Genomic DNA, 27,883 nt, shown 5'->3' with positions numbered 1-27,883 from the left:
GGGATTAAGACCCGCCACCCGTCCCCGCCCCTTTTCGCTCCTGCTCCGCCCCTTCCCCGCCTTCTACGTGCCCCCTTTGCTTTGGTCGGTCTGCGCGGGCGCGCAAGGGGGACTCGGAAGTTCAGACGGAAGTGGCGTCAGGGGAGCTTTAGGGACTGGACCTGCAGTGTAAACAGAGACGCTGCAAATCGCTTGTGAATGGTGTAGGCCGCTGCAGGCCACCATGAACCGGCTTCCGGATGATTACGACCCCTACGCGGTTGAAGAGCCTAGCGACGAGGATCCGGCTTTAAGCAGGTGGGCCCCTGCCCCACCCTGGCCCCCGAGGATTTGGGTCGAGGCCTGGCTTTGATCGCCTCACTCGTTGCGCCTGCCGAGCCTATGCAGACCCTAGCGGCTCGGGAGCCTGTCGTGCCTCACTGTCACTTGTGCGAGGCTAAAGGGCTTTCCTGATGGGGTCGCGCAGCCCCGGGGGGGGCGGGGCCGATGTCTCCTGTAGGAAGAGGGATATTCCGGAATCACGGGGGATCGCGTGTAAATCTTCAAAAGCAATGAGATCTAAACCTACCTCTACAGCTTAGTAGCAGAGTGACGGAAGGCAAGTCACTTATCCTCGGTTACTCACCTGTAAATTGAACTATAATAACGTATAGTTGTATAACCTATATAGCACAGTGTAACACACTACGTTTGTTGTGAGGCTCACAGGACTTAATGTGAAGTGTCCATCTTGTAGACTAAACTGCCATAAACAGAAATAAGGGAATGTTGAATAGCCTTTTTTTTTTTTTTTTTTTTAACGGGGACTGTTTTATGCTTGCTCTGAGCAACAGTGGGAAATCATAAGGTCCTTGTCTTCCAGAGGCTTATAGTATAATAAGGGTAATAAGATAAAGTACGTATATCTTGGCAGTGCATTGTAGAAAATATTGACCTGAGATAGTCACAGAAGAAGGTTCGTGGTATTTCCAGAAGGGAGGTCTTTATTCTACCAGGGAAACTTGAAGCTATTTTGCCAAGAGATTTCCACACAAATTTAGTTATTTCTTAAGCTGTCAGCAAATCCTATTGTTAAACTTTAAAACATTCATTCTGTCCAAAGAAGCTTTCTGTAAAGCTGTGCTTTCATTAACAACGTTGGCCAGGTGTGGTGGCCCATGCCTGTAATCCCAGGACTTTGGGAGGCTAAGGCGGGAGAATCTCTTGAGCCTAGTAGTAAAGGAACAGCCTGGGCAACATAGTGAGACCTCATTTCTTAAAAAAAGAAAAAAAATATCAAAAGAACAATGTTTCCTCATATTGTCATGGGGAGACATTGGATGCATGGGAAATCAGACTGCTGTTAAGATTTCTTTTGTGGGGAGTGAGGATGGATACCAGGATTCCCTACGAAAAAGAGTTTCAGTTAATGGGTCCTGTCTGTGAAAGGAGATATATATATATATGTCTTATTTATTTATTTATTTTGAGGCAGAGTCTCACTCTGTCAGCTAGGCTGGAGCGCAGTGGCGTGATCTTGGTTCACTGTAGCCTCCACCTCCTGGGTTCCAGCAATTCTCCTGTCTCAGCCTCCTGGGTAGCTGGGATTACAGGCACGAGCTACCACGCCCGGCTTATTTTTTGTATTTTTAGTAGAGACGGAGTTTCACCATGTTGGCCGGGCTGGTCTCGAACTCCTGACCTTAGGCGATCCGCTCACCTCAGGCTCCCAAAGTGCTAGGATTACAAGGATGGGCCACTGAGCCCGGCCTGTTGTATCATTTCTTTAAGGAAGCTTTGTAATCCTGTGACAGTTGCCACTGGTAAGGTAACTGTAAAGATAAATATTATAAAAACATAACAGTGTTATCAGACAATATTGCCTGTTGAAGGCTCTGAGCCAAATGGTTATTATTTTAAAAAGGGAGATTAGTGTTAGAGAGGTGTCTGTCAGGATTTAATTTTACACTATTTATAACCTAATACATTGTAGCCTGTTACTGTTCCACGGTAGCTGACTGAAGACATGAGACTCCTGGGTCAAAGATAAGACTACATCCCAGCACTTTGGGAGGCCGAGACGGGCGGATCACGAGGTCAGGAGATCGAGACCATCCTGGCTAACACAGTGAAACCCCGTCTCTACTAAAAAATACAAAAAACTAGCCGGGCGAGGTGGCGGGCGCCTGTAGTCCCAGCTACTCGGGAGGCTGAGGCAGGAGAAATGGCGAGATCGGCCACTGCACTCCAGCCTGGGTGACAGAGCGAGACTCCTCCCTCAAAAAAAAAAAAAAAAAAAAAAAAGATACGACTACACATAGCACAGCAAGCAGCATGAGCATCATGTTTGTGTGGCTTGCTCTTGCTTGTCAACCCTACAGGTATTATGCTGATGGTCCTAGAAGAATGCTGCACATTCAGTGGGTTGGCATCGTGGCTAAAGAATACTTGAGCTTGGAGAATCCACCTCTTTCATGGCAGACAGTAAATACACCTGCTCTTTGTCTTGGAAGGAGACATTATCTCATTCCTCAAGGTTGTTTGTTGCAAACACAATCCTGAGAAATGGCTGGAGTGGACAGTGGTCAGAACCTTGCATTCTTGGCATACTTAACTTGCATATCCAGTGTCCATGATTTATTACTGCCTTTCCCAGTAGTGCTGAAAACTGAGACTTTGGTTGAAATAATCAAAAGAATTGAAGAAAATTTGTAGAAAAAATAACTCTCGCTTTGTGATTCAGTTTTTAAAAATTAAACATTTTATTTTGAAGTTTTTGTAGATTCACATTCAGTTGTAAGAAATAATACAGGTCTGGTGCAGTGGCTGACACCTGTAATCCCAGCACTTTGGGAGGCCAAGGCAGGAGAATCACTTGAACTCAAGAGTTCAAGATCAGTTTGAGCAACATGATGAAATCATGTCTCTACCAAAAATACAAAATATTAGCTGGGTATGGGGGTGCATATCTGTGGTGAGGGTGGGAGGGTGAGGCAGTTGGTTGGCTTGAGCCTAGGAGGCAGAGGTTTCAGTGAGCCAAGATGGCACCATTGCACTCCAGCCTGGGCAACACAGTGAGACCCCCATCTCAGAAAATAATAATAATAATAATAACACAGAGAGATCCTGTGTACCCTTTCTCCAGTTTCCTCCAGTGTTAACATACTACAAAACTATAGTGCAGTATCACAACCAGGATATCTATCTATTTATAGATCTATCTATGTATTTTTTGAGACGGATTCTGAATCCTGAGGCAGGAGAATTGATTGAACCCAGGAGGCGGAGGTTGCAGTGAGCAGAAATCATGCCACTCTACTACAGCATGGGTGACAAGAGCGAGACTCTATCTCAAAAAAAAAAAAAAAAAAAAAAAAAAAAAAAAAACACCAGCCTGGGCAACATGGCAAAACCCCATTTCTACAAAAATTAAAAAAAAAAAGACTGGGAATGGTGGCATGTGCCTGTAGTTCCAGCTACTGGGGAACCTGAGGTGGGAGGATTGCTTGAACCAGGGAGGTGGAGGTTGCAGTGAACTGAGATCATGCGACTGCACTCCAGCTTGGGTGACAGAGTAAGATGCCATCTCCAAAAAAAAAAAAAAAAAAAAAAAAAAAATTGGAAATATGCAGAACTGCCCTATTAAGTGAGAATAGCTATATGTAATATATAAGTATATCAAATGCAACCATGTAATACTTACAATTGTTGTTGGACAGTGAGATGCTGGGAGTTTTAAATTATTTTAATTTTTAAATATTCATATTCTTTTTGATTTAAATGTATACTAGCTCTGAGGATGAAGTGGATGTGCTTTTACATGGAACTCCTGACCAAAAACGAAAACTCATCAGAGAATGTCTTACTGGAGAAAGTGAATCATCTAGTGAAGATGAATTTGAAAAGGAAATGGAAGCGGAATTAAATTCTACCATGAAAACAATGGAGGACAAGTTATCCTCTCTGGGAACTGGTAAACTTTTGGTTCAATTTTATATATATTTTTGTAAGCTCTATAAGGGCAGGAACCTTATTTGTGCTCTTCTGTGTCCCCAGCACTTTCAATAGGTGCTCAATAAATATTTATTGAATGAAGGAGTAAATGTATTTGGCAGTCTGAGCTAGAGTCGTTTTTTTCTCATTTAAAAAAGTTATTGATTTATTTATTACTTTAGGTTCAATGTCTCATTCTGTCACCCAGGCTGGAGTGCACTGGCATGATCATAGCTCACTGTAGCCTAAAACTCCTGGGCTCAAATGATCCTCCCACCTCTGCTTCTTGAATAACTGAGATTACAGGCATGTACCACTGTGCCCAGCTAATTAAAAAAAAAAATTGGCACGGGCGCGGTGACTCACACCTGTAATCCCAGCACTTTGGGAGGCCGAGGCGGGCGGATCACGAGGTCAGGAGATTGAGACCATTCTGGCTAACACAGTGAAACCCCGTCTCTACTAAAAATACAAAAAATTAGCCGGACATGGTGGCGGGCACCTGTAGTCCCAGCTACTCGGGAGGCCGAGGCAGGAGAATGGCGTGAACCCAGGAGGCGGAGCTTGCAATGAGCTGAAATAGCGCCACTGCACTCCAGCCTGAGAGACAGGGAAACTCCACCTCAAAATAAAATAAAATAAAATAAAATAATTTGTAGCGACTGGGTGCAGTGGCTCACACCTGTAATCCCAGCACTTTGGGAGGCCCAGGCGGGTGGATCACCTGAGGTCAGGAGTTCGAGATGAGTCTGGCCAACATGGTGAAACCCCGTCTTTACTAAAAATACAAAAATTAGTTGGGTGTGGTGGCATGCACCTATAGTCCCAGCTACTCGGGAGACCAAGGCAGGAGAATGGCTTGAACCCGGAAGGCAGTGGTTGCAGTGAGCTGAGATTGTGGCACTACACTCCAGCGAGGGGGACGGAGTGAGACTCCATCTCAAAAAAAAAAAAAAAAAAGAGGCTGGGCTTGGTGGCTCACGCTTGTAATCCCGGCACATTGGGAGGCCGAGGCAGGTGAATCACGAGGTCAGGAGTTCGAGACCATCCTGGCCAACACAGTGAAACACACCTCTACTAAAAATATAAAAATTAGCTGTGCGTGGTGGTGCACACCTGTAATCCCAGCTACTCAGGAGGCTTAGGCAGGAGAATCGTTTGAACCCAGGAGGCAGAGGTTGCAGTGAGCTGAGATCGTGCCATTGCTCTCCAGCCTGGGCGACAGAGCTAGACTCCATCTAAAAAATAAAATAAAATAAAATAAATAAATTGTAGAGACAGGGTCTCACTATGTTGCCCAGGCTGGTCTTAAACTCTTGGCTCAAGTGATCTTCCTGCACTGGCCTGCCAAAGTGCTGGGATTACAGGTGTAAGCTACTGTGCCTGGCCTGGAGTTTTCTTTGATGACTGTCTTGTGTTCTTGGAAAGAGATTAGTTAATACTGTTTACTTGCATAATTTTGTTTTGCAGTTTTTACCCTAGAGTTAAAAGACACACAAACTTACAGAAGTATTTTTAGGGTTAGATGGCACTAAAATGTGTCAGATTTCATTATGTATCATCACAGATTCCTGTTTCATTTTAGTGAGTAATGAAACATACTTCATTTTGATACGTGGTCTTTATGTAAAATTTACCTGACCTGAAAACTGGTTTGTAAAAGTAGGACTCTTTGGGCGCAGTGGCTCACGCCTGTAATCCCAGCACTTTGGAAAGCCGAGTTGGGTGGATCACAAGGTAAGGAGCTCAAGACCAGCCTGGCCAATATGGTGAAACCCCGTCTCTACTATAAATACAAAAAATTAGCCAGGTGCAATGGCAGGTGCCTATAATCCCAGCTACTCAAGAGGGTGAGGCAGGGGAATCACTTGAACCCAGGTGGCAGAGGTTGCAGTGAGCCAAGATTGTGCTATTGCACTCCAGCCTGGGCAACACAGTGAGACTCAGTCTCAAAAAAAAAGGAAGTAGGACTTGTCAGCATTGATTTCCATGTTGATATGCTACATATTAGCTGGAAAGATCTGAAAGCATATAAAAATATAATAAAAACTAAAGCTGATGCTAACTAAGGAATTAGGGATATGGGCATATGATGACATAAGTATAGGTAATGTCATGGCCCTGGGCACAATTGAGGAGAAGAATGTGTCCTTGACTCATTCCTCCTGACTTCCTGTAGGGTTTTTACCCTTTTTCTCCTGTTTCTTAGAACAAAATGTTTGTTCTATGTTCTGTATAGTATATTGCATGACTGAAAGGTAGAGATATGTGTGCTGGTAGCCTGAAAATATGGCTGTTTTATTTAATGAGATTTGTAGGAAGGGAGAGAGAAGAATTTTCTGAAGATCTGGAACATTTTAAGGAGGGCCAGTTCTCTGTAACTGTATAGGGCATAGACATCGAGTAAGTCACTGATGTGAAAATATTTCACCATCAAATGAGATTGTGAATGAGTTGATATTGCTTTGAGGTGATGGAAGAATATATGGAGTTTTTCACCTTGTGAATTATGTATGATTTAGTCTGTAAACTTCTGGTTTGAATAGGATCTTCCTCAGGAAATGGAAAAGTTGCCACAGCTCCGACAAGGTACTACGATGATATATATTTTGATTCTGATTCTGAGGATGAAGACAAAGCAGGTAAGTAGCCTATTTACCAGGTTTAGCAGTTATATTTTATAAAAAAGGGTTTACCTAACAATTATTGGATGTAAGGATTTCCCTCTGAGTTTGGTCTTTTAAGAAATTACGGCTGGGCATGGTGGTTCACGCCTGTAATCGCAGCACTTTGGGAGGCTGATGCAGGCAGATCACCTGAGGTCGGGAGTTTAAGACCAGCCTGGCCAACTTGGCAAAACCCTGTCTGTACTAAAAATACAAAAATAAGCCGGGCATGGTGGTGCACGCCTGTAGTCCTAGCTACTTGGGAGGCTGAGGGAGGAGAATCACTTGAACCCGGGAGGCAGAGGTTGCAGTGAGCCGAGATTGCACCACTGCACTCCAGCTTGGGCAACAGAGTGATACTGTCTCAAAAAAAAAAAAAAAAAAAAGTAAATTGGATGCCATTTATGTGAAAACAAAAGCAGGATTGATTAATAAGAAAAACTGGGGGCCGGGCATGGTGGCTTAATGCTTGTAATCCCAGCACTTTGGGAGGCAGATGTAGGCAGATTGCCTGAGGTCAGGAGTTTGAGACCAGTCTGGTCAACATGGTGAAACCCCATCTCTACTAAAAATACAAAAATATTAGCCGGGCTTGGTGGCATGCACCTGTAATCCTGGCTACTTGGGAGGATGAGACAGGAATTGCTTGAACCAGGGAGGTAGAGGTTGCAGTGAGCTGAGGTTGCACCACTGCACTCCAGCCTGGGCCACAGAGCAAGACTCCGTCTCAAAAAAAAAAAAAAAAGCTGGGGATGCAAGCATGTGAGGACATGGCACCAACAGTGGTGCTACTTGGATGTACCTAGGAAGTAAGAGAGAGTATGTCCCAACTCAATACCTCCCCTCCTTGGGGCTCTTGCCCCCTCTTCCTTTAGGTTCCCTATAGCAGCAGTATTTGTTTTCATGCCTGCAAATAGTTTCTATGTTTTCATCCTCCTGCAGATTTTTTTTTTTTTGAAACGGAGTCTTACACTGTCACCTAGGCTGAAGTGCAGTGGCGCTATCTCAGCTCACTGCAAGCTCTGCCTCTGGGGTTCACGCCATTCTCCTGCCTCAGCCTCCCGAGTAGCTGAGACTACAGGCACCTGCCACCACTCCCGGCTAATTTTTTGTACTTTTATCAGAGATGGGGTTTCACTGTGTTAGCCAGGATGGCCTGGATCTCCTGACCTCGTGATCCACCTGCCTTGGACTCCCAACTTTTATTATTTATTTATTTATTTATTTTGTTTTTGTTTTTTTTTTTGAGACGGAGTCTCGCTCTGTCGCCCAGGCTGGAGTGTAGTGGCCGGATCTCAGCTCACTGCAAGCTCCGACTCCTGGGTTCACGCCATTCTCCTCCCTCAGCCTCCTGAGTAGCTGGGACTACAGGCGCCCGCCACCTCGCCCAGCTAATATTTTGTATTTTTTAGTAGAGACGGGGTTTCACCGTGTTAGCCAGGATGGTCTTGATCTCCTGACCTCGTGATCCGCCCATCTCGGCCTCCCAAGTGCTGGGATTACAGGCTTGAGCCACCGCGCCTGGCCTTATTTTTTTTTTTTTTTTTTGAGACGGAGTTTTGGTCTTGTTGCCCAAGCTGGAGTGCAATGGTGCCATCTTGGTTCACTGCAACCTCTGCCTCTTGGGTTCAAGCAATTTTCCTGCCTCAGCCTCCTGAGTAGCTGGGATTACAGCCTCCTGCCACCACGCCCGGCTAATTTTTTGTATTTTTAGGAGAAACAGGGTTTCACCATGTTAGCCAGGCTGGTCTCGAACTCCTGACCTCAGGTGATCCACCTGCCTCAGCCTCCCAAAGTGCTGGAATTACTGGTGTGAGCCACCATGCCTGGCCTCCTCTTGCAGAATTTTTCTTAATGCGTTATTTTTTAATCAGCCTCTGTGTTCTTCAAAATTGAATTTTTATAAAATTTAAGCAAAGTTGAACGTAACAAGAGCTAAAACTAATTATTTCAGTAATTACACTGAAATATTAGAGTAACAAATTTCTATGGTAAACAACAATATTATACTTTTATGCATTATTACTTAAATATTGACCTGCTAGAATGTACGTATTTATTTATTTATTTTGAGATTGAGTCTAGCTCTGTCACCCAGGCTGAAGTGCAGTGGTGTGATCTCAGCTCACTGCAAGCTCCTCCTCCCGGGTTCATGCCATTCTCCTGCCTCAGCCTCCCATGTAGCTGGGACTACAGGCGCCCGCCACCACGACCGGCTAATTTTTTTGTATATTTAGTAGAGACGGGGTTTTACCATGTTAGCCAGAATGGTCTCGATCTCCTGACCTTGTGATCTGCCCGCCTCGGCCTCCCGAAGTGCTGGGATTATAGGCGTGACCCAACTGCGCCCAGCCTTGTTTATTTATTTTTTAGGCAGAGTCCCACTCTGTCACCCAGGCTGGAGTATGGTGACACAGTCTTCGCTCACTATAGCCTCTGCCTCCTGGGTTCAAGCGATTCTGATGCCTCAACCTCCCTGGTAGTTGGGACTAAAGGTGCACACTACTGTACCTGGTTACTTTTTGTATTTTTATGAGAGACAGGGTTTCACCATGTTGGCCATGGTGGTTTGAAATTCCTGATCTCAGGTCGTCTGCCCACTTTGGCCTCCCGAAGTGCTGGGATTACAGGCATGAGCCACCATTCCCTGCCTGCTAGAATACATTCAAAAAGTCTAGTGTATGTAGATGGCCATAGGTTTTTTTTTTTTTTTTTTTTGTAGAGATGGGGTCTTGCTTTGTTACTTAGGCTGGTGTCGAATTCCTGGCTTCAAGCGATCCTCCCAAAATGCTGGGATTACAGATGTGAGCCACTGTGTCTGACCTCATACTTTTTTTTTTTTTCAATTCACTTTTGAAATATTTTTGTTCTAATTTTAATAGCATTTTGTATATGAGAATGCGTGGAGAATTCATACATCAAAAATAATTTCTATTCTTGGCTTGTTTTGAGTGGCTCTTTTGAGTTTCTGAATTCTCATTGTTTGAACTTAGTCCTTGAGATACCAGTTTTGGGTAAATAAACAATTTTTGCCTCCTTTGTCATTTTAATGCCTTATTAGTTGGAGAAGAACTTTATTTTTTATATTTTTGTTGAATTTTTTACTTTTTTAGAGATAGGTCTCACTCTGTCACCCAGGCTCCAGCAGTGCAGTGGTGCAATTATAGCTTACTACATCCTCAGACTCCTAGGCTCAAGCCGTCCTCCCAGTTCAGCTTCCCTAGTAGCTAGGACTACAGGTATGCTAGGACTACAGGTGTGCCTGGCTAATTTTTAATTTTTCTTTGTGTAGAGATGGGGTCTCATTATGCTGGCCAGGCTGGTTTTGAACTGGCCTCAAGTGATCCTCTTGTCTCAGCCCCTCAAAGCTCTAGAATTATAGGTGTGAACTACCGCACCCCACCTGGACAAGCACTTGTTTAGATGAAGGGTTTTTTAAACTTTTTTTTTTTGAGACGGAGTTTCGTTTTTGTTGCCCAGGCTGGAGTGCAATGGCGCAATCTCGGCTCACCGCAACCTCCACCTCCAAGGTTCAAGTGATTCTCCTGCCTCAGCCTCCTGAGTAGCTGGGATTACAGGCATGCTCCACCATGCCCGGCTAATTTTGTAGTTTTAGTAGAGACAGGGTTTCTTCATGTTGGTCAGGCTGGTCTCGAACTCCCAACCTCAGTTGATCTTCCCCCCTTGGCTTCCCATAGTGCTGGGATTACAGGCATGAGGCACTGCGCCTGGCCTCTGGCCTTTTTTAACTTGTTTTTTTTTTTTTTGGAGACGGAGTTTTCGCTCTTTTGCAGAGGTTGGAGTGAAGTGGCACGATTTCAGCTCACTGCAACCTCTGCTCCCCTACCCAGGTTCAAGCGATTCTCCTGTATCAGCCTCCCAAGTAGCTAGGATTATAGGTGCCTGCTACCACGCCTGGCTAATTTTATATTTTATTTTATTTTTTTTCTTTTTTGTTGAGACGGAGTCTCGCTCTCGTCACCCAGGCGTGCAGTGGCATGATCTCGGCTCACTGCAACCTCTGCCTCCTGGGTTCAAGCAATTTTTCTGCTTCAGGCCTCCAAGTAGCTGGGATTACAGGTGCCCGCTACCATACCCAGCTAGTTTTTGTATTTTTTGTAGAGACAGGTTTCACCATGTTGGCCAGGCTGGTCTCAGACTCCTGACCTCAGGTGATCTGCCCGCCTTGGTGTCCCAAAGTGCTGGGATTACAGGCGTGAGCCACCACCCCTGGCCCTAATTTTGTACTTTTAGTAGAGACGGGGTTTTGCCATGTTGTCCAGGCTGGTCTCGAACTCATGACGTCAGGTGATGCACCCACCTTGGCCTCCCAAAGTGCTAGGATTACAGGTGTGAGCCACTGCGCCCATCCCTTTTTAAACTTTTTAGGGAAAATATAAATAAATGTGTAGCTTGGGAAATGAGACTATTCATTTAAAGAAGTGTGAACTTAACACATGATTCTTAGCCATATCCTAACATTTTCAAAATTAGTACAGGTGACCAAGAAAAAAAAGAAGAAACAACACAAGATTCCAACAAATGACGAATTACTGTATGATCCTGAAAAAGATAACAGAGATCAGGCCTGGGTTGATGCACAGAGAAGGGGGTAAGAACTTAGTTAATGTTTAGAATCTTTAGAAAAAAATGATTGAAAGATGATTTTTACTACATTCACATTTTGAATATATGTGTATATGTTTACACAAACACATACACACACAAGCAAAAAAGTTTGAGGAAAAAACTGCTCAGTAGTTTATTTTGAAAATAACCAGCAAATTTTAGTGAGACAATTTTTTTTTAATTTTTAATTTTATATTTTATTTTATTATTATTATTTTTTGAGACCGAGTCTTGCACTGTCCCCTGGGCTGGAGTGTGGTGGTGCGATCTCGACTCACTGCAACCTCTGCCTCCCGGGTTCAAGAGATTTTCCTGCCTCAGCCTCCCGAGTAGTTGGGATTACAGGCGCCCGCCACCGCGCCCAGCTAATTTATTGTATTTTTAGTAGAGACAGGGTTTCACCATGTTGGCCAAGCTGGTCTCAAACCCCTGACCTCGTGATTCACCCACCTCAGCTTCCCAAAGTGCTGGGATTATAGGCGTGAGCTCCTGTACCTGGCCCGACAATTGTTTATTTTTTAAAAAAACTCGTTGAATTCAGGCTGTGTTAGTCAATCTTTCCTTCAAGAAAAACTGACTTTTTTTTTTCAGATGTCGTTTTAAATTACTTTGAGATTAAGAGTTTATGTGGATGAGCCGGGGTGGTGGCTCATGCCTGTAATCCCAGCCACTTTGGGAGGCTGAGGCAGGTGGATCACCTGAGGTCGGGAGTTTGAGACCAGCCTGGTGAACATGGTGAAACCCTGTCTCTACTGAAAATACAAAAATTAGTGGGGCCATGGTGGTGCACACCTGTAATTCCAGCTACTCAGGAGGCTGAGGCGGGAGAATCGCTCGATCCTAGGAGGTGGAGGTTGCAGTGAGCCGAGATCACGCCACTCCACTCCGGCCTGGACGACAGAGTGAGACCCTGTCTCAAATAATAAAAAGCTTTTGTGGATGAAGAGCGGATTTAGCAAATTGTTCTTTTTAACTACTTACAAATTTGATTTTTAAAAATTGAGATGAGGCTGGGCATGATGGCTCAAGCCTATAATCCTGGCACTTTGGGAGGGCAAGGCGGGTGGATCACTTGAAGTCAGGAGTTCAAGACCAGCTTGGCCAATATGGCAAAACCCTGTCTCTACTAAAAATACAAAAATTACCTGGACGTGGTGGCGTGTGCCTGTAATCACAGCTACTCTGGAGGCACAAGAATTGCTTGATCCCAGGAGGTGGAGGTTGCAGTGAGCCGATATTGTACCACTGTACTCCAGCCTGGTTGACTGAGTGAGACTGTCTCAAAAAAAAAAAAAAAAAATTAAGATGAGGCTACTCTAGGTACACTGCTTATGGGGTATCCTTGCTCTGCAAGGAGCAGTTAAAAATTTTTTTTGAGATGAAATTCACATAACAACATTGCCCACTTTAAAAGTGAACAATTTAGTGGCATTTAATACCATTCACAATGTTGTACAGCCACCACTTTTATGTAGTTTCAATGATTTTCATCATCCCAAAAGGAAACCCTGTACTGTTAGGTAGTTTCCCTACCCTTCCCCTCAGCCCCTTGGCAGCCACTGATATGTGCACTGTCTCTGTGGATTTGCTTATTTTAGATATTTCATATGAATGGGATATTACATAGTGTGTGACTTTTTGTATCTGGCTGCTTTCACTGGGCATAGTGCTTTTGAGGTTCATCTACATTTTATCATGTCAGTACTTCTCTATTTTTTATGGATGAATAGTATCCCATTGTATGTCTATATCACAATTTGTTTATCCTTTCATTCACTGAGGGATGGATGTTTGTGTTGTTTCCACACCCTTCGCCCCCACCTTTTTTTAAGAGATGCCTGGGCCGGAGTGCAGTGGTGCAGTTACAGCTCACTGTAGCCTCAAACTTTTGGGTTCAAGCACTCCTCCTGCTTCAGCTTCCTGAGTAGCTGTGACTATAGGCACACATTGCCTCCCAGGTTCAAGCACTCCTCCCACCTCAGCCTTCCCAGTAGCTGGGACTATAGGCACACACCGCCTGGCTAATTAAAAATTTTTTTTTTAGTGGCGAGGTCTAGCCATATTGCCCAACGTGATCTTGAATTCCTGGCCCCAGGTGATCCTCCTGTCTTCACCTCCTGTGCTGGCATTACAGGTGTGAGCCATTGTGCCAGGCCCTTTTTTTTTTTTTTTTTGGGATGGACTTTTGCTCTTGTTGCCCAGGCTGGAGTGCAAATGCGATCTCAGCTCACTGCAACCTCCTCCTCCCAGGTTCAAGCGATTCTTCTGTCTCAGCCTCCTGAGTAGCTGGGATTACAGGCATGTGCCACTGCGCCTGGCTAATTTTGTATTTTTAGTAGAGATGGGGTTTCTCCATGTTGGTCAGGCTGGTCTCGAACTCCTGACCTCAGATGATCCGCCCACCTCGGTCTCCCAAAGTTTTGGGATTATAGGCGTGAGCCACTGGACCCAGTCTTCTTTTTTTTTAATTTAAAGACAGGGTCTTGCTCTGTTGCCCAGACTGTAGTGCAGTGATGCTATCATACCTCAATGCAGCCCTGAACTCCTGGGCTCAAATGATCCCCCTGCCTCAGTGTCCTGAGTGCATGTTTGTTTTTCTTTGTTTCTAATTTAATTTTTAATAGACACGAGGTCTTGCTATGTTGCCTAGGCTGATTGATCTTAAACTCCTGGGCTCAAGCAATCCCCTCCTGCCTTGGCCTCCTTAAGTGCTGGGATTATAGGTGTGAGCCACCATGCCCAGTTTATGCTTATTTATTTTTATTTTCATTTTATTTTTTAAATTTTCTTATAGAGACAGGGTTTCACCATGTTGCTCAGGCTGGTCTCAAACTCATAGGCTCAAGTGGTCTGCCCACCTTGGCCTGGGATTACAGGTGTAATTGCAGCATGGCTCTATGCTTATTTTTGTTTTTGTTTTTTTGGGATGGAGTCTCGCTCTGTCACCCAGGCTGGAGTGCAGTGTCACAATTTCGGCTCACTGCGACCTCCAGCTCCCGGGTTCAAGCAGTTCTCTGCCTCAGCCTCCCAAGTAGCTGGGATTATAGGCACCTGCCACCACGCCCAGTTAATTTTTGTATTTTTAGTAGAGACGGGGTTTCACCGTGTTGACCAGGATGGTCTCAATCTCTTGACCTCGTGATCCACCCACTTCGGCCTCCCAAAGTGCTGGGATTACAGGCGTGAGCCACCACTCCCGGCCTTGATACATTATTATTAATCAAAGTTCATAATTTTAAAAAATTTCCTTAGTTTTTATGTACTGTTCTTTTTCTGTTTGAGGATCCCATGTAGGATAGTACATCACTTTTAGTTATCATGTCTCCCTAGGCTCTTCTTGACTATGTCAGTTTCTTAGACTTTCCTTGTTTTCAGTGCCCGTAATTACTTTGAGGAACACTAATCAGGTATGTGTAGGAGGCCCCTCTGTTGGAATTTGTCTGTTGTTTTCTCTCATAATTAGGATGGGATTATGGGTTTTTATGAGTGAGAACATAGAAGTAGAGAGCCATTTTCATCACATTGTATCAAGAGTACATACTACCAACCTGAGTTTTGTGTGTTGATGTTGACCTTATCACCTTGCTGACCAGCGTTAACTTTCTCTACTGTAAAGTTAGTCTTTACCCGCCTTACCATACTGTACTCTTTGGAAGGAAGTCACTGTGTCCAACCCAGACTTAAGGACTAGGGAGTTATACTCCACCAATGTGAGGGAAGAGCATCTTTATAGATTATTTAGAATTCTGTGTGGGGATTTGTCTGTTCTCCCCCATTTATTTATTTATTCAGTACATTTATATTAGCATGGACTCGTGGGTATTTATTTTATACTTTGGGTTGTATTCCAATACTGCTTTATTTTGTTGCTCAGTTTGTTTCAGCTTTGGCAGTTGGTGACTCGTTCAGTTGGCTCCTGTTTCCCTTTGTCATAACCACCTCACTGTTTTGTTTTTGTTTTCTTGAACTTCTTTTCTGGCACTAAAAGATGCTCCAGGTTCATCTTGTGTTCCTCATTCCTAGAATTAGCCATTTCTCTGAAGAGTACTGGTTCTTTTTATTGGAAAATGACACTAGAAACCAAGATCTGGTTTTAATATGTTTTTCTCCCCACTTTCTTCTTCTGTTCTAGTTACCATGGTTTGGGACTACAGAGGTCACGTCAACAACAGCCTGTTCCAAATAGTGATGCTGTCTTGAATTGTCCTGCCTGCATGACCACACTTTGCCTTGATTGTCAAAGGTAATGGATGAAGGACACACACACATACATTTTGTTTAAATCAGAAACAGACTTTTTTTTTTTGAAGACAGAGTCTCGCTCTGTTGCCCAGGCTGGAGTGCAGTGGCACAATCTCGCTTCACTGCAGCCTCCACCCCATGGGTTCAAGTGAGTCTCCTGCCCTCAGCCTCCCAGGTAGCTGGGATTACAGGTGGCCACCACCATGCCTGGCTAGTTTTTGTGTGTATGTATATCTAGATTTAGATCTATCTATATATGTAGATCTAGATCTAGATATATATATATATTTTTTTTGTTCTGTTTTGTTTTGTTTTGTTTTTTTGAGATGGAGTCTTACTCTGTCGCCCAGGCTGGAGTGCAGTGGTGCAATCTCGGCTCACTGCAACCTCTGCCGCCCAGGTTCAAGTGATTCTCCTGCCTCAGCCTCCCAAGTAGCTGGGATTACAGGCGCCTGCCACTATACCCGGCTAATTTTTGTAGTTTTAGTACAGACAGGGTTTCACCATCTTGGCCAGACTGATCTTGAACTCCTGACCTTGTGATCCACCCGCCTTGGCCTCCCAAAGTGCTGGGATTACTTAGGTGTGAGCTACCACAGCCGGCCTTATTTTTGTATTTTTAGTAGAGACAGGGTCACACCGTGTTGGCCAGGTTAGTCTCGAACTCCTGACTTCAAGTGATCTGCCCACCTTGGTCTCCCAAAGTGTTGGGATTACAGGCGTGAGCCACTGTGCCCAGCCCAGAAACAGATGGGTACTCAGGAATTCTGATAAGGTTCTGTACTTATATTCTTGGTGCTGTGTGATTAATCTTTATACAATTCATTTTGGTTATATATAGTTCTATTAAAAGTAGCTTTTATACTTTTAAAGCTGGGCACAGTGACTCATGCCTGTAATCCCAGTACTATGGGAGGCTGACGCGATCACTTGAGCCCAGGAGTTTGAGACCAGCCTAGGCAACATAGTGATACCTCGTCTCTACAAAAAATAAAAAAATAAAAAATTAGCTCAGTATAATGATGTATGCCTATAGACCCAGGTACTCGATAGGCTGAGGTAAGAGGATGGCTTGAGCTCAGGAATTCAAGACTGCAGTGGGCTATGACCATTGCACTCCAGCCTGGGCAACAAAACAAAGGTGAGATCCCCATCTCTCAAAAAAAAAAAAGGTTCTTTTCTAGTGCAAAATAGTAGCATAGAAGCAAACTGGCTTTCCTTCCATCTGCAGAATACCAAAACCAATATACAGCACTGAAGCTATCACCACCAGTATCCCAGATCGCAGTATAAGGAGGAGACAGTTTCTAGGGCCACAGAGAAGTGAAAAAAACTTAAAGCAGACAGTAAGAGAATTGTTCTTCCATATCTGCTTATCCTTCTCCACAATCTTCCTGGCACCAAGTGAGCAGAAAAATTGCCCTGAGCTCATGATTTTTACATTAGAAAAAGTGAGATTGAAGTGTACAACCAGCTTCTTTACCTTTTTGAGTTCTCTGGTAAGAGATTTGTCCCTGCCTCAACCCATAGGAAGCACTGAGAGTGGCTGAAGGAAAAAATATCACTGAGGATAGCCAGAGACAAAGAAGGATAGGCAGAGACAAAGCCAGGTCCCAAGTGTGAACCCTTAGCCAGCATTCCCATCCTACTAGGATATCCCTGTCCTCTTTGGGACCCACCCACGGCTTCATTTGCAACAGGCAGCACTCTCAGTGTTTACTAGAACTGTGGCTTAAAGTGCCATCTAGTGCCAAAAAGGAAGCAGTGACATAGTGGGAAGAAAGAAGAATATCAGCATGCAAATTGCAAATTACAAAGTATCTCTAGGTAAACATAACTAATAACGAAAAAAAGCCAAGCAGAGAAGACTGGAATAAATAACTAATCCTTCAATACAAAGACATACATTTACATCCACAAGACACAGTAGCAAATGGAACCATGACCTCTTCAAATGGATAAAACAAGGAATCAGTGACTGACCCCAACAATACTATGATATGTGAACTCTGACCAAGAATTCAAAATAGCAGTTTTAAGAAAATTCTCCAAGACAGCCCAGACAATTCAGAAATTTATCAGAGAAATTTAACAAAGAGATGGAAATAATTAAAAAAAAAATTATGGGCACAGTGGCTCATATCTGTAATCCCAGCCAAGGTGGGAGGATGGCTTGAGGTCAGGAGTTTGAGACCAGTCTGGGCAACATAGTAAGACTCTGTCTCTACAGAAAATGAAAAAACTTAGTTGGTGTGTTGGCATACGCTTACAGACCCAGCTACTTTGGAGGCTGAGGTGGGAAGGTCACTTGAGCCCAGGAAGTCGAGGCTGCAGTGAGTCATGATTGTGCCACTGTATTCCAGAGTGGGTGGCAGAGTCAGACTCTGTCTCTAAAAGAAGAACAAAATAAAATACAACAGAAATCTGGGAACTCGGACGGGTGCAGGGGCTCATGCCTGTAATCCCAGCACTTTGGGAGACTGAGGCGGGCCAATGACGAGGTCAGAAGATCGAGACCATTCTGGCTAACACGATCCCAGGTGATTCACCTGCCTCAGCCTCCCAAAGTGCTGGGATTACAGGCATGAGCCACCATGCCTGGCCCAGTTCTTTCTGGGCATGGTGGCAAGTGCCTATCATCCCAGCTACTCGGGAGACTGAGGCAGGAGAATTGCTTGAACCCGGGAGGCAGAGGTTGCAGTGAGCCGAGATCATGCCACTGCACTCCAGCCTGGGCAATGGAGCGAGACTCCATCTCAAGAAGAAAAAAAGAAATCTGGGAACTCTGAGAAATACATTTGCTGAACTGAAAAATTCATTAGAGGCTCTCAACAGCAGAAAGGATCAACAAAAGAAAGAATCAGTGAGCTTAAAGATACACTGTTTGAAAATGTACAATTAGAGGAGAAAGAAAAGGAATGAAGATCTCCTACAAGATACAAAATATTACCTCAAAAGATTAAATCTAAGAATTGGTACTCAAGAATTAAATCTAAGAATTGGTACTCAAGAATTGGTACTCAAGAATTGGTACAGCAAAAGCAAGGGGTAGAAAGCTTATTCAAAAAAATAATAGCAGTAGCTGGGGATGGTGGCTAACACTTGTAATCCCAGCACTCTGGGAAGTGGAGGTGGGTGGATCACCTGAGGTCAGCAGTTCAAGACCAGCCTGGCCAACATGGGAAAACCCTGTCTCTACTAAAAATGTAAACAAATTAGCTGGGCGGAGTGGTGCATGCCTGTAATCCAAGCTACTTGGGAGGCTGAGTCAGGAGAATCGCTTGAACCCAGGAGTCAGAGGTTGCAGTGAGCTGAGATCACACCATTGCACTACAGCCTGGGCAACAAGAGCAAAACTTGGTCTCAAAAATAATAATTATAATAATAATAGCAGAAAATGTTCCAAAACTTGAGAAGAAGATATTTATGGCCAGAGAACACCAAACACATTTGACCCAAATAAAACCACCCCCAGGCATATAACAATAAAACAATAAAACTGTCCAAAGGTTATAGACAAAGAGAGGATCTTGAAAGGAGCAAGAGAAATGAAGCAAATAACATAAAATAGCTACAGTTCATCTGGCAACAGACTTCTCAATGGAAACCATACAGATCAGGAAGGAGTGGAATGAAAAAAAAAAAAAAAAAAATGCCAGGCTGGGTGTGGTGGCTCATGCCTGTAATCCAAACGCTTTGGGAGGCCGAAGCAGGTGCATCACTTGAGGCCAGGAGTTTGAGACAAGCCTGGCCAACATGATGAAACCCCTCTGTACTAAAAATATTAAAAAATTAGCTGAGCATGGTGGGATTTGCCTATAATCCCAGCTATTTGGGAGGCTGTGGCAAGAGAATTGTTTGAACCTGAGAGGCACAGGTTGCGGTGAGCTGAGATTGCACCACTGCATTCCAGCCTGGCGGACAGAGTAAGACTCTGTCTCGGAAATAAAGGGCTGGGTATGGTGGCTCACGCCTGTAATCCTAGCACTTTGGGAGACAGGGATGGGTGGATCACCTGAGGTCAGGAGTTCAAGACCAGCCTGGCCAACATGGTGAAACTCCGTCTCTACTAAAAATACAAAAATTAGCTGGGTGTGGTGGCGCGTGCCTGTAATCCCAGCTACTGGGGAGGCTGAGGCAGGAGAATTGCTTGAACCAAGGAGTTGGAGGTCGCAGTGAGCCAAGATCACGCCACTTCACTCCAGCGTGAGTGACAGAGTGAAACCCTGTCTCAAAAAAAAAAGAAAAAAATAGAGAAATGAAAGAACTGGGCCAGGCATGGTGGCTCATGCCTGTAATCCCAGCACTTTGGGAGGCTGAGGCAGGTGAATCACCTGCGGTCAGAAGTTTGAGACCAGCCTGGCCAACATGGTAAAACCCCATCTCTACTAAAAATATAAAAAATTAGCCGGGCGTGGTGGCGGACACCTGTAATCCCAGCTACCCAGCAGTCTGAGGCAGGAGAATCACTTGAACCAGGGAGGTGGAGGTTGCAGTGAGCCAAGATTGTGCCACTGTACTTCAGCCTGGGCAACAAGAGTGAAACTCTGTTTCAATATTAAGAAAAGAAAAGAAAAGAAAGAAACTTGTTATATCTGTAAGATTTTTTTTTGTGAGCTTCATGATAACCATAATGCAAAAACCTATAATAGATTCACCAAAATCAAAAAGCAATGGATTAAAACATACTACCAGAGAAAATCACTTAATCACAAAGGAAGACAGGAAGGGAAGAGTTACAAAACAACCAGAAAATAAGTAGCAAAATGCCAGTAGTTGTATTAGTCTGCTCTCGCACTGCTATAAGGAAATAACCGAGACTGGATAATTTACAAAGGAAGAGGTTTAATTGGCTCACAGTTTCACAGGCTGTATAAGAAGCATGGCTGAGGAGGCCTCAGGAAATTTTTTTTTTTTTTTTGAGAGGGAGTCTTGCTTGTCACTCAGACTGGAGTGCAGTGGCACAATCTTGGCTCACTGCAACCTCCACCACCCAGGTTCATGCAATTCTCCTGTCTCAGCCTCCCAAGTAGTTGGGTCTACAGGCACATGCCACCACTCCTGGCTAATTTTTGTACTTTTCGTAGAGATGGGGTTTCACCATATTGGTCAGGCTGGTCTTGAACTCCTGACCTCAGGTGATCCACCTGCCTTGACCTCCCAAAGTGCTGGGATTACAGGTGTGAGCTAGCATGCCTGGCCAGGAAACTTTTAATGATGGCAGAAGGCAAAGGGGAAGCAGTCACATCTTACACGGCCAGAGCAGAAGGAAGAGAGACAGGGAAGGTGCCACACACTTTTAAACAATCAAATCTTGTGAGTACTCACTATCACAAGAGCAGCACGAGGGGAAATCTGCCCCCAAGATCTAGTCATCTCCCATCAGGTCCTACCTCCAATGTTGGAGATTACAATTTGACATGAGATTGGGGCAGGGACACAAACCCAAGCCAAACCCAAGCAAATCCTTACTTATCAGTAATAATACAATGTGAATGGACTCACTTCTCCAAATAAAAGGCAGACAGTGGCTGAATGGATCAAGAAACAAGACTCAACTGTATGCTGCCTAGAAGAAACTTACTTCGCTTGTAAGGACACATGGACTGAACATGAATGGGAAAAGATATTTCATGCAACTGGAAACCAGTATAGGAATAGCTGTCCTTAAAACAGACTATAAATCAAGGACTGTAAGAAGGAAACAAAGTTGTTTACTATATAAAGGGGTCAATTCAGCCAGAGGAATTTATATAACAGTATAAATATCTATGCAGCCAACATTGGAACTCCCAGGTACATAAACATTAATAGATCCAAAGGGGCCGGGCACAGTGGCTCATGCCTGTAATCCCAACACTTTGGGAGGCTGAGGTGGGAGGATTACCTGAGGTCAGGAGTTGAAGACCAGCCTGGCCAACATGGTGAAACCCCATCTCCAAAACATACCAAAATTAGCTGGGCACGATGGCGGGTGCCTGTAAGCCAGCTACCTGGGAGGCTGAGGCAGGAGAATCGCTTGAAGCTAGGAGGTGGAGGTTGCAGTGAGCCGAGATTGTGCTATTTTTGAGATGGAGTTAGACTCCATCTCAAAAAAAAAAAATCTAAAGGGAGAGACACAATACAGTATTAGTATTGCAATACAATAATAGTAGGGGACTTAAACACCCCACTCTCAGTAATGGACAGATCATCCAGATAGAAAACCATAAAGAAACTGAGTTAAACTACACAGTAGGCCAAAGAAGCCCAGCTGACATTTATGGAACGTTTCACCCAAATAATCTAATGATACACCTCAAAGAACTAGAAAAGCAGGACAGACCAAATCCATCGTTAATAGAAGGAAAGAGGCCAGGCATGGTGGCTCACACCTGTAATCCCAGCACTTTGGGAGGCTAAAGCAGGTGGATCACGAGGTCAGGAGTTTGAGACCAGCCTGACTAACCTGGTGAAACCCCGTCTCTACTAAAAATACAAAAATGAGCCAGGTGTGGTGGCGTGCACCTGTAATCCAAGCTACTCAGGAGGCTGAGGCAGGAGAATCGCTTGAACCCGGGAGGCAGAGGTTGCAGTGAGCCAAGATCGCACCATTGCACTCCAGCCTGGGCAACAGAGCGAGACTCCATCTCAAAAAATAAATAAAAGGAAAGAAATAATAAAGATCAAGGCAGGAATGAATGAAATTGAGACCCCAGGACACCCAAACAAACAAGCCAGAAAATTAATGAAATTAAAAGTTGACAAATTTAAAAGATACAATTGACAAACCTCTTAGACTAAGAAAAAAAGAGAGAAGGCCCAAATAAATTAGAAACAGAAAAGAAGGCATAACAACTGAGACCACAGAAATACAAGGAATCGGGCTAGGCGCGGTGGCTCATGCCTGTAATCCCAGCACTTTGGGAGGCCGAGGTGGACTGATTACCTGAGGTCAGGAGTTCGAGACCAAACTGACCAACACCGTGAAACCCTGTCTCTACTAAAAAACACAAAATTAGCCAGGCATGGTGGTGCATTCCTGTAATCCCAGCTACTTGGGAGGCTGAGGCAGGAGAATCACTTGAACCCGGGGGGCAGAGGTTGTGGTGAGCTGAGATCACAACATTGCACACCAGCTTGGACAAGAGTGAAACTCCATCTAAAAAAAAAAAAAAAATACAATTGGCCAGGTGTGGTAGCACACGCCTGTAATCCCAGCACTTTGGGAGGCCAGGGTGGGTGGATCACGAGGTCAGGAGATTGAGACCATCCTGGCTAACACGGTGAAACCCCGTCTCTACTAAAAATACAAAAAAATTAGCCGGGCATGGTGGTGGGCACCTATAGTCTCAGCTACTCGGGAGACTGAGGCAGGAGAATGGTGTGAACCTGGGAGGCGGAGCTTGCAGTGAGCCGAGATCGCACCACTGCACTCCAGCCTGGGCGACAGAGCAAGACTCTGTCTCAAAAAAAAAAGAAATACAAAGAATCATTAGACACCACTACAAACAATTATATGCCAACAAATTAGAAAACCTAGAAGTGAATAAATTCCTGAACACATTCAGCCTACCAAGATTGAACCATGAAGAAATAGAAAAACTCAACTAACCAATAATGAGTAATGAGATCAAAGCCATAGTAAAAAGCCCCTTATCAAAAAAAAAAAAAAAAAGAAAAAGAAAAAAGCCCAGTACCTGATGGCTTAAAGAGCTAATACCAATTTTACTCAAACTTCAACAAAAAAAAAAAAAAATTGAGCAAAATATTGGAATACACATTTCTCAAAAGAAGACATAGAAATGGCCAACAAGTATATGAAAAAATGTTCAACATCACTAATCATGGATGGAAATGGACATCATGGAAATGGAAATCAAAATCACAATGAGATATCTCACCCTGTTTAGAATGGCTTTTATAAAAAAGACAGGGAATATGGGATGCTGGTGAGGATGCAGAGAAAGGGGAACCCTTGAACACTGTTGGTGGGAATGTAAATTAGTATAGCCACTATGGAAAACTGTATGGAAGTTCCTCAAAAAGCTAAAAATAGAACTACCATATGATCCAGCAATTCTGCTACTGGGTATATATCCAAAAGAAAGGAAATCAATATATCAAAGCAATATCTGTACTCTCGTGATTATTGTAGTACTAGTTACAATAGCCAAAATATCTACCTAAGTGCCCATTGATCAGCAGGAAGAATTATAGTTTAAAATAATTTATTGTAGAAAAAATTATTGTATGTTTCACAATAGCTAGAAGAGAATAATTCAAATGTTTCTGGCATAAAGAAAAGATAAATATTGGCTGGGCATGATGGCTCATGCCTGTAATCCCAGCAGTTTGGGAGGCTGAGGCGGGCGGATCACCTGAGGTCAGGAGTTCAACACCAGCCTGGCCAACATGATGAAACCCTGTCTCTACTAAAAATACAAAAATTAACTGGGCATAGTAGCACGTGCCTGTAATCCCAGCTACTCAGGAGGCTGAGGCAGGAGAATCGCTTGAACCTGAGAGGTGGAGGTTGCAGTGAGCTGAGATCACAACATTGCACCCCAGTCTGGGTAAGAGTGAGACTCTGTCTTAAAAAATAATAAATAAATAAATAAATAAATATTTAAGGTGATAGATCTCTCAATTACACTGATTTGATCTTTACAAATTATATGAATATGTTAAATTATCACATGTACCCCCTGAAAATATGTGCATCTATGATATATCGATAAAAATTTTTATTTAAAAAGTAGCTTTTCTAATAAAGCACTTGCCACTGCTAATAAGGATTCGGTGAAACTGCGTACGTGTTGTGCAATGATGTAATACCTTAAGAAAAACTATATCTCTACTCACAGCACTTCTGACACCAAATGTGTGGAGCTTCCGCCCCCCCCCCACCATATCAAGCAATTTTCAATTTTCTGTGGACATGGAGTGTCCTACAATATAATTCTGACACTACCTGGAGTTAGTGCAGAACCCACAGGTTAAGATCAGTCTTATTAAGACTGCCCCCACCACTTCAGATGCCATTGCAAGTAGGAGGTCCCTAGGTTACCCATGCCTTTTATCCAATTGGCCTGTAAATTAGGGGTTCCTTTTTTTTTTTTTTTTGAGACAGGGTCTCCCTCTGTCACCCAGGCTGGAGTACAGTGGCACCGTCTCCGCTCACTGCAACCTCCGCCACCCAGGTTCAAGCGATTCTCATGCCTCAGCTTCTCAAGTAGCTGGGACTACAGGCGTGCGCCACCATACTCCGTTAATTTTTGTATTTTTAGTAGAGATGGGGTTTCATCATATTGGCCAGGCTGGTTTCAAACTCCTGGTCTCAAGCTATCTGTCCACCTTGGCCTCCCAAAGTGCTGGGATTATAGGCATGATTTTTTCTTCTATTAGTAGCCTTATAAGTGACTGTCTTAGTACATCTTCTGAATCAAGTTAACTGAAAATAAATAATGATACGGGGTGGTCGATTTGTTCTAGGAACTAATGAGTAACCACTTGTAGTTTATTCTTATTACCTGGCTTGAGGTTTATGATGATTTGTAACAATTTTTTACTGTACATATGAGCCTTAAGCATTTTGCATATAAGTTAGCAAAGACTTTGTTTATGAGATGAGGTCTTTGTACTTAAGTTGCCTCTCTTCCAATTAAACCATAACACAAGGTTCCTATGTTCAAAAGTTTCTTCATGATCTAATTGGCCCTGGTGAAAATTATGTTCCATATTAATGCAAGGTTCTAATACAATGGAGTAATTTTTTTTTTAATGAAAATTTTATTTAAAGTTTGGGGAAATGATTTAAGACTTCTAAGAGTGTTCTTTTTTTTTTTGAGATGGAGTCTCATTCTGTCACCCAGGCTGGAGTGCCGTGGTGCAATCTCAGCTCACTGCAACCTCCACCTCCCAGGTTCAAACGATTCTCCTGCCTCAGCCTCCTGAGTAGCTGGGATTACAGGCATGTGACATCATGCCTGGCTACTTTTTGTATTTTTAGTAGCGACGGGGTTTCACCATGTTGGTCAGGCTGGTCTTGAATTCCTGACCTCGTGATCCGCCCGCTTCGGCCTCCCAAAGTGCTGGGATTACAGGCATGAGCCACGGCACCCGGCCTTCACTGGTGAGTGTTCTTTAAGAAAACAGTTTAGGTTGGGCATGATGGCTCACACCTGTAATCCCAGCACTTTAGGAGGCCGAGGTAGGAGGATTGCTTGAGGCCAGGAGTTCGAGACCAGCTTGGGCAACATAGGGAGACCCCCCCCCGCCCAACAAAAAGAAAAAAATTAGCCACGCATGGTGGTGTATGCCTGTAGTCTTAGCTCATTGAGAAGCTGGAGTGGGAGGATCACTTGATCCTGTGAGGTAGAGGCTGCAGTAAGTCATGATTGTGCCACTGTACTGCGGCACTCTTGTTCTGGGCAAGAGAGTGAGACCTTGTCTCAAAAAAAAAAAAAGAAAAAAAGTTTAGAAAAAATGATTTGTTCTGATGCACAAGGGATACAGAGAAAGGGAAAAATATATATTAACATGTGATAAGGGATTCTTAGAGATCTGAGACAGATATAGTCATGCAAGCAGTTGCAGTTACACAGGAAACTAGAACTATTTATGTTTGAAGGTATTTTTTGAAAGGTTAGGTTATTTTTCCCTGAGAAGTGCCCACTTGCACATTCTTACTTCCTGGTGGTTATGATGGTAGTGAAGGTGAAGGTTAACATTTGGAGCTCGTGAGTGCACAGTTTGAGCTCACTGTTTTTAGCCAGATAGATATTTTTGTTGCATGAGGTCTAAGGGGAAAAAAAAAACTTACTAAGTGGGAAAATAAGTAGGAAAATATTACATATATGAGGTGAACAAAGTCGGGGGATGGTTTCTGGATGAAATTGTTCTACCTTGGATCATCAAGCATTAGTTAGATTCTCATAAGGAGCACGCAACCTAGATCCCTCGCATGTGCAGTTCACGATAGGGTTCACACTTATAAGAATGCAATCTGATCTGCTGCTGATCTGACGGGAGGCAGAGCTCAGTTGGCAATGCTTGCTTGCCTGCTGCTCACCTCCTGCTGTGCTGCCCAGTTCCTAACAGGCCACAGGCTGGTACTGGTCTGTGGCCCGGGCTTTGGGGACCCCTACGTTAGACTGATCAAATATATAATAGCTAAGAGTAGACATTATAAAGTCAGAAGCTCCTTAAGCTTTTAAACCTGTAGCTTTTACTAAAATGTTGACCACAATGGCGCCATCTAAAATGAGAAGAGGGCAGAGTCTCAGGCCACAATGTGAAAAGACAGTAGTCAAAGATTAGTGCACATTACCTGGCAAGTTTCCAACAACTTTTTTCTAAGTTTAAAGAGCAAATAATTTTTTTTTTCCCCTGAGATAAAAGTTACTTTCAAAAAGCAGAAGGAAAGAGACACATTTCTTCTTTATACTGTTATATGCTAAAATGTTTCTTCTGCCTGGTGCAGTGGCTTGTGCCTGTAATACCAGCTACTAGGGAGGCTGAGGCAGGAGGATCACTTGAGGCTAAGAGTTCAAGGCTGCAGTGAGCTGTGTTCACAAGTTTTAATTATTCTTAAAACAACTATTTAAAATTTCTTTAAACTTGCTTCTTTGTTCCTGTGTCTTTACTTTGGTTGGTATTTCAGTAAGTTTTTGGTGTTCTCAAATTTTATCTAAATGGATAAACTATTAACAGAGAACATAAACCCCAATTCTCCATTTCATTTTTCTCTTAGGCATGAATCGTACAAAACTCAATATAGAGCAATGTTTGTGATGAATTGTTCTATTAACAAAGAGGAGGTTCTAAGATATAAAGCCTCAGAGAACAGGAAGAAAAGGCGAGGCCATAAGAAGATGAGGTCTAACCAGGAAGATGCTGCCGAGAAGGCAGAGACAGATGTGGAAGAAATCTATCACCCAGTCATGTGCACTGAATGTTCCACTGAAGTGGCAGTCTATGACAAGGATGAAGTCTTTCATTTTTTCAATGTTTTAGCAAGCCATTCCTAAACAGCCCAACTGGCATTTAATTATCCAATACTGTATATGAGGCAAATATGGACAGTTACTTTCCTCCTGCCTGTTCATATGTGACACTGAGGAAGCAGTGTTTCTCTTTATAAAGAAGAATAGTTGTTAGCCTTCATTCATCTCTTACATCTCTCACTCTCCTTTTTTTTTTTCCTTTGATTTTCCCTCTTATTGATGAGACTGATTCATTCTGTTTTTGATGAACATTTGGAAACGGGGGGCTTTTTATTAAGGCTCTTTAGAATTAAAATGTTCTGGAATTATAAGCAATCTTTGTTTCTGAGTATTATTTTTACTTTGGATGTAGCTTTGATGTAATTAAACTGGAAACTCTTTCCTGAA

At 43.5% G+C, this 27,883-nt stretch overlaps 1 protein-coding gene across 2 annotated transcripts; it reads left to right on the top strand.

Moving 5' to 3' along the window:
• Positions 1-92: 92 nt before the first annotated feature.
• Positions 93-27,883, top strand: EAPP (E2F associated phosphoprotein). Of its 2 annotated transcripts, XM_007986458.3 has the most exons (6): positions 93-297; positions 3,771-3,952; positions 6,519-6,614; positions 11,133-11,250; positions 15,400-15,510; positions 27,244-27,883. In XM_007986458.3, exons 1-6 carry the CDS (start codon positions 224-226, stop codon positions 27,518-27,520), a joined length of 858 nt encoding a protein of 285 aa, XP_007984649.1. In that variant the 5' UTR covers positions 93-223; the 3' UTR covers positions 27,521-27,883. The 2 variants fall into 2 exon arrangements, with proteins under 2 accessions (XP_007984649.1, XP_037839806.1); XM_037983878.2 differs by lacking the exon at positions 11,133-11,250.

The sequence above is a fragment of the Chlorocebus sabaeus genome, chromosome 24 (genome assembly GCF_047675955.1).
Source record: "Chlorocebus sabaeus isolate Y175 chromosome 24, mChlSab1.0.hap1, whole genome shotgun sequence".
NCBI classification, from domain to species: Eukaryota; Metazoa; Chordata; class Mammalia; order Primates; family Cercopithecidae; genus Chlorocebus; species Chlorocebus sabaeus.
Note: the sequence above shows the minus strand (reverse complement) of the source record. Positions and strands in the feature narration are given on the sequence as shown.

What these genes read in the sequence shown, in the direction of transcription:
- EAPP (XM_007986458.3), top strand. Translation starts at nt 224, where the DNA reads ATGAACCGGCTTCCGGATGATTACGACCCCTACGCGGTTGAAGAGCCT. An exon ending in GAGGATCCGGCTTTAAGCAG is followed by an intron (nt 298 to 3,770) that starts GTGGGCCCCTGC and finishes AATGTATACTAG; the next exon opens with CTCTGAGGATGAAGTGGATG. An exon ending in CTTTGCCTTGATTGTCAAAG is followed by an intron (nt 15,511 to 27,243) that starts GTAATGGATGAA and finishes TTTTTCTCTTAG; the next exon opens with GCATGAATCGTACAAAACTC.